At 42.4% G+C, this 13,292-nt stretch overlaps 1 protein-coding gene across 3 annotated transcripts in view; it reads left to right on the plus strand.

Moving 5' to 3' along the window:
• Positions 1-13,292, plus strand: part of LOC108629468 (protein couch potato) — an 84,725-nt gene that overhangs the window by 53,984 nt on the left and 17,449 nt on the right. For 2 of the 3 annotated variants that reach the window (XM_018032148.2, XM_018032151.2), the window contains 4 exons: positions 297-359; positions 1,659-1,800; positions 9,382-9,515; positions 12,256-12,464. In XM_018032148.2, coding sequence (XP_017887637.1) covers positions 297-359; positions 1,659-1,800; positions 9,382-9,515; positions 12,256-12,464 — 548 coding nt within the window. The remainder of the gene's footprint in view (positions 1-296; positions 360-1,658; positions 1,801-9,381; positions 9,516-12,255; positions 12,465-13,292) is intronic. The other variant, XM_018032149.2, reaches the window with a different exon arrangement.

Raw genomic sequence — 13,292 nt, forward strand, 5'->3', positions numbered from 1 at the left:
ATTAAAAACTGCAATTTCTCATTTATATTCAAATTGTTAGACACGGAGATAAATTAAAAATGCAAGGGCAGATATGAATCTCAGCCCCATAAATCTTATCCGCGAACTTGGATCTTATCCTCGTTCACAGTAACAACTCAGAAGGAATAAAATGAAAATCTTTGATGTCCCTAAGTTTTACATCGTAAGATGCAGTTTCTATTTAATCGAATTCTGTATCAGGTCTCCCTTATTAAAATTAAGGATGAATCATGAAACGAATAGAAATTCACGATGGCTTCTTGTTTGAATTTCAGCCGGTGGGGTTCGTGACTTTTCACACGAGGGCCGGTGCGGAGGCGGCGAAACAAGACCTACAGGTAATAGCCCGTTTTTCGTAGGTATATCGAGAGAGGAAAAAAATCCAAAAAACGTGACGGGGTCGCTTGATAAAACGCGAGAGCTCCCGCGGGCTCCTTCACAATTACAGCCCGTATACTCCGATACGTAACAGCGTATACGAATATACGCGAAAAACAATGGCCCGCAGGTTTCTCTTCTCCCTCTCTATATGTTTATTTTTTTTTATTTACTCTGATACGAGAAAGTACCACACCCTTGCCTTAGATTCCAGCTGGCACGGGTCAATGCTACGTAGTTCTTTATTTTACCTATTAATTATCATACACGTACACACGATTACCCTATCTATCTATCTCTCTCTCTCTCTCTGTCTCTCTACTTCTCTTCCTGTATTTTTCTATCATACTTCTACCGTACTCGTTAGATTTCCTCCTGAGATCAGCTTCTCCCTGTGTCTTTTCTTTACTTGGGACCTGTGGTACGAGTCGAACGTGTCACACCCCCCCCCCTTTCTTGCCTCTAAAATTATTTCGGTTTTAAATGAAATACAACGTTTTCCGGAAGAGCGTCACATCGGTACAGCCCCCGATCCTTAGTTTCTATCACACCGCCGCAACTGACAACTCACGCAACTTGCAATGTTCTTTACGTAACCCTGTGTAACCGGTTTGTACGTATGTACTTACGTAGGTATGTATGTACCTGTTTAGAGGGACTCGAAACATCCTCTTGTCGGATGGACACGTTCGCTGTGTGAACAGACTAACAAATGACCCACTTCTATCGATAACCACTTAGCCCAACAGACACACGCGTACGATCTTGTGCTAATTACCCTGTAATTCTTCCCCCTCACCCGTCATCCTGTATAGTCACGGACAGATTGTATATGCCGAAACTTTCGTCGCCAGTCGTAATATAATTGAATAGATCCTTTCCATATTCAACGTCCTCGGTGACGTACTGAAAGGTCAATTAATTTTGTAGACTTTGAAAATGCAATTGGGTCTCTCGAATCGATATGACGATTATGAATTGAAGACATCATAGCAAGTTGAAGACATCATAGTTTAAATTTCTTTTCAGTTAGAATTAGAATGGAAATAATGAAATTTTTAAGTACGACGTAAATTTAGTTCGTTAGGTTTGAAATGACGAGAGGCAAATAAATTCGCTGGCGACGCAAGTATGAGAAATGATACCAGACACACACATACACACTGTTCACAGTTAATTGATTTCTGTCCCTCACGAAACATGATCCAAAGCATCCACGTGTGCCTCCCGGTTTACTAATTTAGGGAATCTATTTGCAGCAGGGGGTTAGATTCGATCCTGATATGCCACAAACCATACGTTTGGAATTTGCAAAAAGTAACACAAAGGTTAGCAAACCCAAGCAACCAGCCGCTGCAGCAGCCACCTCGCACCCTGCTCTGATGCACCCTCTAACTGGACGTAAGTATGCACCGCCACTCGTTCACTCGCTGGAATTTACTCTGTCTCTTCACACTGTCTATTGTTCACCCACTGCACCGAACTAGCCCCACCCAAAGCCCTGGCGAACGCTCTTTCATTGAACACGCTGATACTCCTTGATCGATTAGCCGTAACAAAGAATGATGTGAAACATCGGTCGGCGAGTCGGACGAAAATTAGGGAAAATCGGGTGCAGTCGTGAAACTGCATTTTTCACGTATCTCCAATGTGACGTTTGGATTTAGATGTAAAACATGGTTTTCGGATTTACAAGCGTTCACACTTCGTACAACCTGTGTGACTGGAAGGGTGTTTGCCAAGGGTGGTAAAACGTATCTTCCACCCTGTTGTTATACTCTACTACTATTACCGCCTGTCCACTTATCTCGACTACCTCCTCTCGAAGCATCGTACATTTTCTTCAAAAATTTTTTGTTGTTCCATTACTCTCGTCTGACACGGTCCTCGAATTTGGAACCCTTTCCGAGAAATACAGAGCTCGATCAACGAATCGGGCATTGGAAGTGCAGTGACGATGTACTCAGATCTAACAAAATAAACGGCAGTCCGGTTTGACATTGATTCAGCGCGTCAAGAAATCACTCGTTAATAATTTTGATCTCGGACAAAAGAATTTGACGTGTAAAAATGATACGTCCGTACGTGCAACAAACAAAATTCATCAGATTGATAATTTCCAGTTGGCAATTACTCTCGGACGTATGCAGTTATACCGGATGTCTGGCCGAGGCATTAATATCAATTTAATTTCGTTTATCGATATAACAGAATATTCCGCCGCACGGAAACTTCATGACGAATTAATTATCGTACATCCATTGGTGTCCCATGCTCCATCGCGATTCCCTCTCCTCCATCTGTCTATTTTTTTGTTTAGGAATACCTCGCGAAACAATGGATACCAACATTTAACTCTGTCAATCATCCAGTTTCCGGGATGCAGTCGAAAGTAACTGATAATCGAATAATAAAGATGGACAGTGTTACGTTCGTCTGCGTCCCTGTAAACGTTCTGATCGTTAAGTCATTGGTGAAAGAGGCTGGAAAGCTTCAGGACGTAATGTAATTTCTGTTCGTCAGTACGTCATTCGTCTGAATGAAATACTGATCGTCTGGTATGCACCGATCTGACAGTAAACGTTCTAAATAAAGATTGAAGGGAGTAAAGAATGAGAGTTCCTTTCGAGGAAGTTGAGAAGTATCGTTGGTGCAGTGGGTGGAACAAGGAGAATCGAGGATGCTGCCGAGTAGGTAATAGTAGAGAATAAATATATAATCGTACGATAGCTGCCGAGTGACTCGAAATGAGAGACCGGTACGATGAATTTTATTGGCTCGACTACTTCGATCTGAATCCTGTCGATCACCGAGGGAGATAGATGTCGGCTCGGAAATTGACTAAGGTTTTTTATGAAACGCGTCGGGAACCGTAAAACTGGCAGTCGGTCGCGTTTACGCGATTTTTATGGGACATAATGCGCACCGCTGGATACGTGTACCAGCCCGCAGTATCTATTTTTTATTTCCCCCGTTTTTACTACCAACTTTCAAACCGCACCGGCTACATTTCTAATTATTTTTGAAGCAAGTCGTTTCTTAAATTAAAAATATAACGATGAACAAATATTCTCACGGTATGCAATTAAGTAAAAATTGATAAACGGCGGATACAGATATTCGATTTTAATCAGTGCATCAAACGTAATTAATGAACGTAATTGAAGAACAATGACCAGATGCGACGTGTGTCTGAAGTAATGAGCGCAGCTGCGCAACGACTGCCAAGGAAACTGTGCGTTTTAATTAGCAGATAATGAGGAACGAAATTTTCGGTGATCGGGTATAAGAAGCCTCGCGTCTGCGTTCAACTATCGGTGAACTATCCCGAAGAAACCCCTCCTTGGCACAGTAAGGGTGGTCTCAAATTCGTGATCGATACCATACGTTTCTCTACTCAATTAATATAATTAACCATCCTCTAACCGTTATCCCTCCACTTTTTTAAGGTAATCTGTTTTATCTAAGCCAATTATCTAAGGTTCTTAACTTAACCAACATAGAAATTACTGCGCCAGATTATTCGAATAACTAAAACTCTTGTCCCTTCATTGGAGTTATTAAACAAACAATTTATCAAACAAACGAATAAATAATTGATTACTCGCATTCCGTCACTGGTTCGAGTCGAACTAGAATGAATCAAGAGAAGCTGAACACGCGTGGTGCAGTGCTCGTGAATAAAGTATATGAGGCGGAAGCGAAGTACCGCAAAGTCGAGGCGTGAAAACGGAATCTTCGCGCGTTCAATATTATTAGGTGAATGAAAATTCGAACAGGGAAAATCAGATCTTGAAGAATTCTATTATTCCGATCATTGATCAGTCGAAGAGAATCGAATTGGACTCGGTTCACCGATTGTAACACCCGTCTCGAGGGCTGAAAATGTGATCAGAAAATTGAGATAAGATTCGAGTCGATGAACTTCGTGTAGAGTGTCTTAAATTTTTGTTCGCTCGAAGAAAGTATATTGTTCAGGACGTATATACGTTGAGAGACTTGGAAACGGGTGTTCAGAATTTCCTATCGGATAAAAATAAAGGTAACCCGGCGCCGTTTAAAGGAATATCGACAGTATAATTGAAACGTCAATTCCTGTAGACCGTCGATGTTTGGAAAACGTCGAACGGACCGATACACAGTAGCTGACCGATGTAGAAAAATCGCGCTCTCTGTGCACGTGCGTTGAAACGCAAAAATTGCTTCGAACAGCGCCGGGATCTGTGAATGGAATATAATGCACGCGGCTCTCGGCACGAAGCAATAATCGTGTCTCTTCGAAAAGTCCCACAGTCTGAGCGAAAATTGATCCAGGCCGCGATTTTTATAGAATTCAAATTGTCGTCTTCGCGGCGTCAGAGGTGTTTAATTTAAAGATCGATTCAAGACTACTCCGAATCATCGAACCCTGAGCACCTATTTAATAACGTGGAATAAACTTCGTTATTCTGCGAGCACATTCCGTGCTAGTAAAATTCTTAAGGCGTTAAAGATATGACCGACTTAAAGTATTGTACTTATACTGAGCCGTATAATAACTTTTTGTGGTCACTGTACGTAGCGAGGAATGCACCGCTGCATTCTCGTAGGAAAATTGCACGGATGGCTGAGTTTTCGCACGCCACAAGGTGAAACTGTTTCGCATAGCGAAGGTTCTTCCACATACTGGGTGTCGCGTTCAAATTCATCGACGTAATTATACCTTGTGAACTCGTGTGAAGAGAACGATTGAAACAGGACGTCCTCTTCTCACCAAGAAAAACGTGCAAGTTTCTTAGTAATTGCTGTAGCCAAGCGAGCAAACATCTATCGAGATCAAATTCTGTATCTCGTTTATTCAAAGACTCAGTTGCATCCTCAGTTTAAATTGTTTAGAATATTATTTATGAGGCAAGTCGATTTGTAAAGATGTCGCACGAGTCTTAACGACAATATCGGATTTCCCGTACTTGACGAAACAAAGGTATCTCGTGAGTGGAGCCTGCACCTCGTTCTTCCACTCTAGATACGCTCAATACCGTCCGCCGTTAACGAGTGCGTTAACTAAACATTTTATTTAATGTCGCCTGCGCTCGTCCATCGCGGAAAAAATAGCAACCGATCGATCGCCGCCTCGTTCTTTCCTAATTCCCCGTGTTTCATGCAACGCTGACGTTCTTTTTATCGTCTACTTCGCGATTATTCAGTAGAAAAATTCTTTGCTGTTCCATAATTTCATTAAAATTTCTAATGTCAATAAATCGAAATAATTTCGAAGTGCAGAGTCTCGCATAAAAGGAGATCAACAAGTCGAACAATGCAAATCTCTCAATTACTGTTCCATTCGTATTTTGTGTTTTAGAGTAGAAAAATTAAGCTTGAACCTGAACGATCGATTAGCAGGAACGATGTAAAAGTTATTAAAATGCGAGGAATTTATTAGAGGATCGAGTGCAAGTAGCGAAGGAACGGGTTGCACAGTGGAGGAGGGAAAATCGTTGACGAAGTAGTAAAGTAGTCGCGTTTTCGCCGGAGGTTACGGGTTCGCCGTGGGGATCGCGGGGTCAGCCTAAAATCAATAAAGTGCAAGGTCCTGCCACGTACGAAAAGCCTAGGCGCGCGGCTGTGTGGTAAAAACCTTGCGCCCGTCCAGGTGCGACGCGCCACTCAATTATTTACCGTTTCCCAGCTGTTTTTTTCCATCGAGCCTTCAAAAAGAATTCGAGCCGTCCACGTATGCACCGTATCACAGACTTTCCTGTTTCGGAACAAAAAAGTTTCCCTATTATTCCTCGAACGTAAACTGGAAACTCTACGGGTTCGATCGAACACGGAGAACGCATGCGAAGTATAAAAATATGCATCATTTTTTAAGGGCGAGCATCGGCACAGATTTAAATTCGTATAACGAGAGTTTTGCATAAATACCTACGTAAACTTGTGCCAGCGTTGCATTTCAATTCTTCGGTTTTACTATGTAAATCGTCGAGTCGGAGAAATTCAACGCGTTGCTATTTATTGTATTTATGATTAGGCGTGGAACACGTTGCGTGCTCGAGGTATTTTTGGGTCGGCCGATTTTATCGCTCGATAAATTATGCCCCGAGCTCGTGAACTTTGTTAATAAAAAGGACTGGAGATTTCTCTTCTTCAACGTATCTGATTTTCAGAAGCTAAATATGTAAGTAGCAAATAAAATTATGAATAAAACTCCCGATCGTATTTTAGCAGAGAGCTTTGAAAATATATTTGGTTCAGGTAAACGAAGTTTGTCTTCCGACGAATAAGACGAAACTTTCGTTTGACCGAATCAGTGAGTGCTCGTTTCAATCGTTGTCGACTACTCTCAGCCTGCAGGAAAATGAATCGGCTTTAATTATATTAGCAATTAGATTCGCGTTTCTTTTGCTCGCGCGTGCGAGGTAAGAAGAAGGATTAGGTATTATGAAAGAATTTCACGGGTTAGATGTTCCTTGGAACATGAAGAAGGCAGCTAATTAGGAAGCCAGATCGTGATCGCTGGCGTACAAAAGACGATGCTATGTTTTTTCCACCCGGTCTCTCATTGCCCGTTCCAGATATGGTATCTTACTACTGCACCCGTGGGCGAGACGGAGGGGGTGCTATTAAAAATTCATAAAAGAAGCTCGTTAACCGGGGCCGGGCTCGCTAACGACACGTAATTAGCTGATTATCAAAATCGTTAACATTCAGCCGCGAGATTTAATGGCTCTTAATAAGAAAGGGAATTCTCAAACGTACCCGAGGAACGCGTTCCGTCCACTGGTTATTGTTCGACGATGTTCTCCGTCGAGTAGAATTTTATTAGTGCAGAAAAGTTTCGAAACGATAATCGCGCGAAGTTAACGGGGACGATCCAAAGTGGGACAGTGGGATTAATCGATAGACCCTGAATACTTCGCATCGTGAGACTCGAAACGAATCGTACCAATGATCGTACCTATCGATCTTCAACTCATAGAGTCATCGTTCGACGATTTGCGAACAGTGGTACAACGGAATTGTTAGAAAAATCGTGGGATCGTTAAAGGCACGAACGGGGCCAGAAAAGTCCGCGGTTCGCCGCGATCTCCATAAATCACACGCGATAGAATCGAGTTTCGTACGAAACTTCGAACCGTGCAACAAAAGCGCACGAAAAGAATCGTTGCTTTTTTTAAAGCTCGTGCAAGAAAATGATTAATTATTATAGGGAACTCGAGAGACGTGTCGCGAGCCAAATCTTTTGACCCGATCTTGTCGCAAAGTTCTGCGAAAAAGAATTTCAACGTTAGCAACGGTCGTCATAAAAAAATTGATACCACTTTTAACGAATCTGAATTCTTGACAATTGGTCGGTTTCGTCACCCTCTCTGTCGATCTGTATTAGTGATACAAATGAATCTTTACGACGATCGTGAATTGTATGAAAGAAGATGGTTGAAGAATCGCGACCACTTGCACGGTTTTTCTGGAGTAATTGCCGTTTCGTGACGTATCGCCGGCCACAAACGGCGCCGATTTTCATTGATTCCGCCACCGCGGAACCGCCAGACGTCTCCCCGCTCTCCTCGGGCCTCGTCACCGCGAATATAATACGTGTGCAACCGCTCGAGCACTTCCGGTTCGCTAGGGGGAACAGACGAAGGTAAAGAAGAGCGAAGACTCAAAGGGGAGCCGATGTAATTCCGAGGCAAACGATGTACTCGCCCCAAAAACCCTTCTTACTTTCTCTTTCGCACCTGACACGGACAAAAGGCATAGATTTCTAAATAGAATGTTCATCTTCCACAAACGAAGTTTGACAATGAATAAACAAATAAAATACTCTTAACGAATTGAGTAATTTTGATTAAGAATCGAAGGCAGCATCCTCGATTTGGTGAAATAATTCTATAAGTCAAAATTTAGTAAGACGATATCATTCTGTTCAAAAATGGTATAACAATATTACCGCAATAGAATCTGTGACCCGTTCGCTGGAGATGTTCAGTGAATTTCAAGTGAACCGATCGAATAAAATATCCTCGTAGTCATTGCGTCGAGAAAGATTTAATAATAAACACTATGAAATTGCACTGTCAATGAATTAAACACCTCGATTTGACAAAATAATTCCATAAGTCGACGTAATGCTACTCTTGGTCAGATATAATAATACTACTCTTTCGAAAATTGAGGTAGGCAATTATTGAACGCGTTCCGACTCGCGATTTCCAAGAAATTCGTATTCCGCTCTTTGCAACGATTACGTACAACGATCGTATCGCGCTATTACGTAATTTCTTCGCAGATCTTGATATTGTTCGGTACAGTGGTGTAGGAACTTGTGACCCAACGTGAAACGTAACGTACCGACCACGACCGACATAATTTCAGTATAAGGTTTCAGTAAATTACATACATCTCTCGTTTAATTCAATTCGTAATTACAAATGATCGATCGCACCTTTTATACGCGATGTTATGTCGTTTCGACAATTTACATCGTTCGATACGATACAGCTGATTGCACGTGGTTTATTTAATTCTCGTTACAAGAATTTTGTACTACTACTACTGTAGTAACAATCAGAGGATATGAAATCCGTGTCTCTTTGTTTATATAAAACGAATTATGAACAGATTACAGGCACGACAGCGAAAGGTTTCATCTTTTAAATCGATGCATAAGAATTCACGGTCTAATCATTAAATAAGTTCGTACACCACTTTATACAGGATGGATCAGTAAGAAATATCATTTGAAATTATTTAATAGTCATTGATTTCATTGTAATCTCACAGAGAAAGATCTTAATCAGAATGTACGTACGTATTTATTTAATGATCTTCATTTAAATCGTACACTGTGCGTTGCGATAAGATCATTAGTTAAGAACATATTGAGATAAAGTTATTCTCTATGATATTTCTTATTGCAAAGAATTTTTAATTTGTATCGTTTCGTCAATTAGGAGACTAAATGAGCCGCGGATGTTTTAATTGTTTGTTCTATTGCAGACCTAGGGAGCCCGTTCTTCCCTGGTGGTCCTGAATTGTGGCACCATCCACTGGCATACTCAACCGCTGGCGAATTACCCGGCACGCTTCAACACGCGACGCTGGTCCATCCGGCGTTACATCCTCAGGTCCCCGTACGTTCCTATCTTTGACTATCTGCAGACAAAGCTCTGGAGCCGCCGACGAGCGCCCCGATGCACGTTAGTGATACATGATCGATTACTATACGATTACGTTAATGTTAGCTAGAACGGTACCAGCGTTGCACGGCTCGAATCCGGCGTAAACCCTGTTCCGATACTGTCCTCTCTGAATAATTCTGTAAACGATTCTATCACAGTCACGGTGCTACGGTTTCTCCACAGAATTCGTGACGTCGATCAACGAGACGTACTTCAGGATTATAAATTAGCATACAGAGTCTATATTTTCTAAATGCATCGAATCCGCGGTCTACTAATAAGTGAAATAATATCGAGTTTTGGGTTCCGTCGTTTCGAGGCATAAAAATATTTGTCGACTCGTCTGATTGTTTCTTTTAACGGAATTTTCTGGTTGCTACGGGACAGTATTCGAACAGATTATGCCAGAGATTGAAAAAGTGGAAATGGAAATGAAACAGGAGTCGGTACCTCGCGAGGCTGTTGAAACAAAGTTGGAGAACAGCTCGCGGTATTCGATATCGATCTTGAACAACCTCGAGAGGTTTGGTCGCGGAAGTTAATTAAGAGTTAATTATCGCGACGATTTTCAAGTACGAAGTAAATAAGAACGTTGTTACTTTATCGTTTTCCTTCCGGTATATTCGAACGAGAATCGAGAAGTACGTGCCGGTATCTGGCCGAGTAGGAACGATGCTGGCACGGCCGGGTACGAATCGGGCAAACAGCTAGCAGCTATTGATTTTTAATATCGCCTAGTCCTGTGCCAGGTTCACGCCGGGTACCTATCACGCACGAACCTCGAAAATCCAGCTCGTCTTCCTTTCCCTGTGACAAAACGTCAGCGAATGTCGTCCCTCTTCAAATTAAAAACGAGGCTCGATAGATTTTATGATGGAAAGAATATGCTTCCTTTGGCAGAATTCAACTTGTACAGTTCACGCCAAATGATCTCTCTGCTGTGGAGCAATCGACAGATAATTAAAAAGTTTTCCGATTAACCCTGGCTGCGTTCTGTCGAATAGACGCATGGACAAACGCTGACGTTGTCCACGTCGACGACGAACGAATAAATACGAACGTTTATTTAATATCTCGACGCGAGAGGAATCCGTTTCAACTGGGAGCGGTAAATACTCTACTCGAAGCGAAATAAAAATGTTTCGCGAGATCCACTTAACGTGATAATGAAGCGGAAACCCGGCTAAATACAGAATATTTCACTCGCCAACTTTACATTCTCCATCCGTTTTAAAAACGAACCCGTGATTCTCCTAACTCCATTCAGAGCAACGAAAAAGTACGGCCGGGTTTGCATAGAAAACTGAGATATCCGCTTCACCGTTTATAATTTAAAACTGTTGTCATTTTCATTGAGCATTCGTACCCGTTGAATACGTACGTATTTTATCTGACGAAAAAACGGAGAAATATAGTTAGTTTACGAGTGTAAATTGTTCGCTCAGAAGTCGGTCAAAAGCGTGTAAGAATTATCTGAGAATCGTTGGATATTATTTTGCGAATGGTAAGAACTTTCGATGAAAGTCGTGGAGCGAAGGATCGAAGAGGACTTGGAAATCGGTTCCGCAACGAAAGAAAACGTATGAATCCGTGGGGCAATACAGGATTTCAGAGGCAAGTAGCGCAATGTATAATTGCGCCGACGTTGTGCTGGCAGCCGCGCGTGTCAGAAAAATGAAATTAAAAATTAATTACGCGATTCACCGGCGAAAATAATAGGAAATTCCTGGCGGCAAACAATTTCTTTAATACACGTACGTGTTCACGTCTGAAGTTCAAATCAGAGTTTTATTCTCCCTGTCATAATATCGTCGATAGGAAATGAATTAGTAACGTGGAATGCCGAGAACGAGGAATACGCGAATGAGTAATACAGAATGGTAAATTCGGATGCAATTAAAGCTGGTACGATGAGATGATTTCGGGATAAATAATCCGTCCGGGGCGTAAATATCGCGATAAGTTCGATCGTTAATCGCGGGCCAGTTCGTTCGGTGTTGACGCCCGAATTACGGGCGCATACGTATTTTAACACGGTCCTCGCGTTAATTAATCCACGCTCCCGCAACTCGGTCACGGACTCTGCTTTCAATGGTACCGGTTCACGTCGTTACGATGATCGCGTCTAAATTATAGACACGTCCACCGCAGTATTAGGCGATGTTAAAATATCATCCGACGAAACATTTTCCTATTCGAGACGTTCTCGTCACGTGGAAAGGAATATATGTATATATATACACACATACATACTTGCATGTGTTTTTAGTAGACTTTTGTGGGAAGATTTGAATAAGTTTGTGAAAAGATGTAAAATGTGAATGTCTCCGTTACTTTTCGAGGATGTGAAAACGCTCCAGGATTTGAAAGGACGAGCGTGACGTCAACTCGACCCAGAATCGGGATTCGTGTACTTAGTTAATTAACTTCCTTAGAATTTAAGAAGCCTTATTTAGTATCATGTCTGATACGCATTCCTTGTGTTATTCGAATTGTCTCGGTGATCGTATCAAGATTTCTGGGACGTATGCTCGAACGTTCGAGTGATCGTTCGATAAATAAAAAAAAATTTATGAAATTCTGAACACACATCGTTCACGGAAAGAAACGACGGAGACGTTTGCGATGCTAAGAATCGAGCGAACGGGGAAAGTCTGCGAAGGTGGTTGAGAATCGTTTTTCTTTTTTACAGGCGCCAATGTCTCTGCCGCATCCAACGACGCTGACGTCGATACACGCGACGCTACCCCATTTCCTACCCTCGCCGGCACTGGCATCGCCGGTCGGCTCGCCCTCGTCGCAGCCGAACATAGCCGTGAGCAACGCGCCCTGCTCGACCCTCTTCGTGGCGAACCTCAGCCAGTTCGTGTCCGAGCACGAGCTAAAGGACATGTTCAGCAGGTCAGAAAAACAGATGTACTAAAAACGATCTCGTCACGAAACGTGTTCGATCGAGCCGTAAACTGTTTGATCACCTCGAGACGCATACTCGAGTCTGTTTAAAAAGAAAACTACGATTCTATATATACGATTTATTTTATATTTATGCATCTCGAATAGATTTTGAGATTCGTGGACACGAGATTCGCGTTTAGAACCTGGTCTCAAAGGACCGGAGATAAGAACGTTTCGTAGGTTCTCTTTGGCATTTCTTCCGTTCCGTTGAAATATGGAAATGATTCGAAACTCTCTTAAGCCGGTAGCGCGCTCGGCGTGCACATAATGCATAACGTACGCCGAAAACTGTAGACGTAGTCGAGCTCGGCGCGAACGCGTGTAATTAACTCGGGCAGCTACTTGCGAATTCATACGTGGAACCCCGGGATCCACGGCGTAACGAGATTCCACCTAATTATACGAGAGGAGAAGGACTCCGCGACTCTCCTCGTCTCCGTTCCCTGGGATAAGACGAATCAATCGAACTCTTTCGGGCACGGTTGGCCAGTCCCTTTACACCGGACGCTGTTGGCACGTGACCAACTGACGTTTAATCAGACTTTATCAACTAGTAAAAGTCGATGCTAATTTAATTATCGTAAAAGGGTGATCTGTCAGATTTCTCGTTCTTACGCGAAGATGGGCCATCGATCCTTCGAACATGTCGAATGATTCTCAACGTCTTGCGACCACACAAAATCTCGTTACGTTCCAACGGGAACATCGACTCAAGTGCACGTCTGTGAAAATTATTCTACGCGAAACGTTATTATTGATAAAATATTTATAGCC

This window comes from Ceratina calcarata, unplaced genomic scaffold (assembly GCF_001652005.2).
Source record: "Ceratina calcarata isolate Rehan_Ccalc_2016 unplaced genomic scaffold, ASM165200v1 scaffold569.2, whole genome shotgun sequence".
Classification (NCBI taxonomy): domain Eukaryota; kingdom Metazoa; phylum Arthropoda; class Insecta; order Hymenoptera; family Apidae; genus Ceratina; species Ceratina calcarata.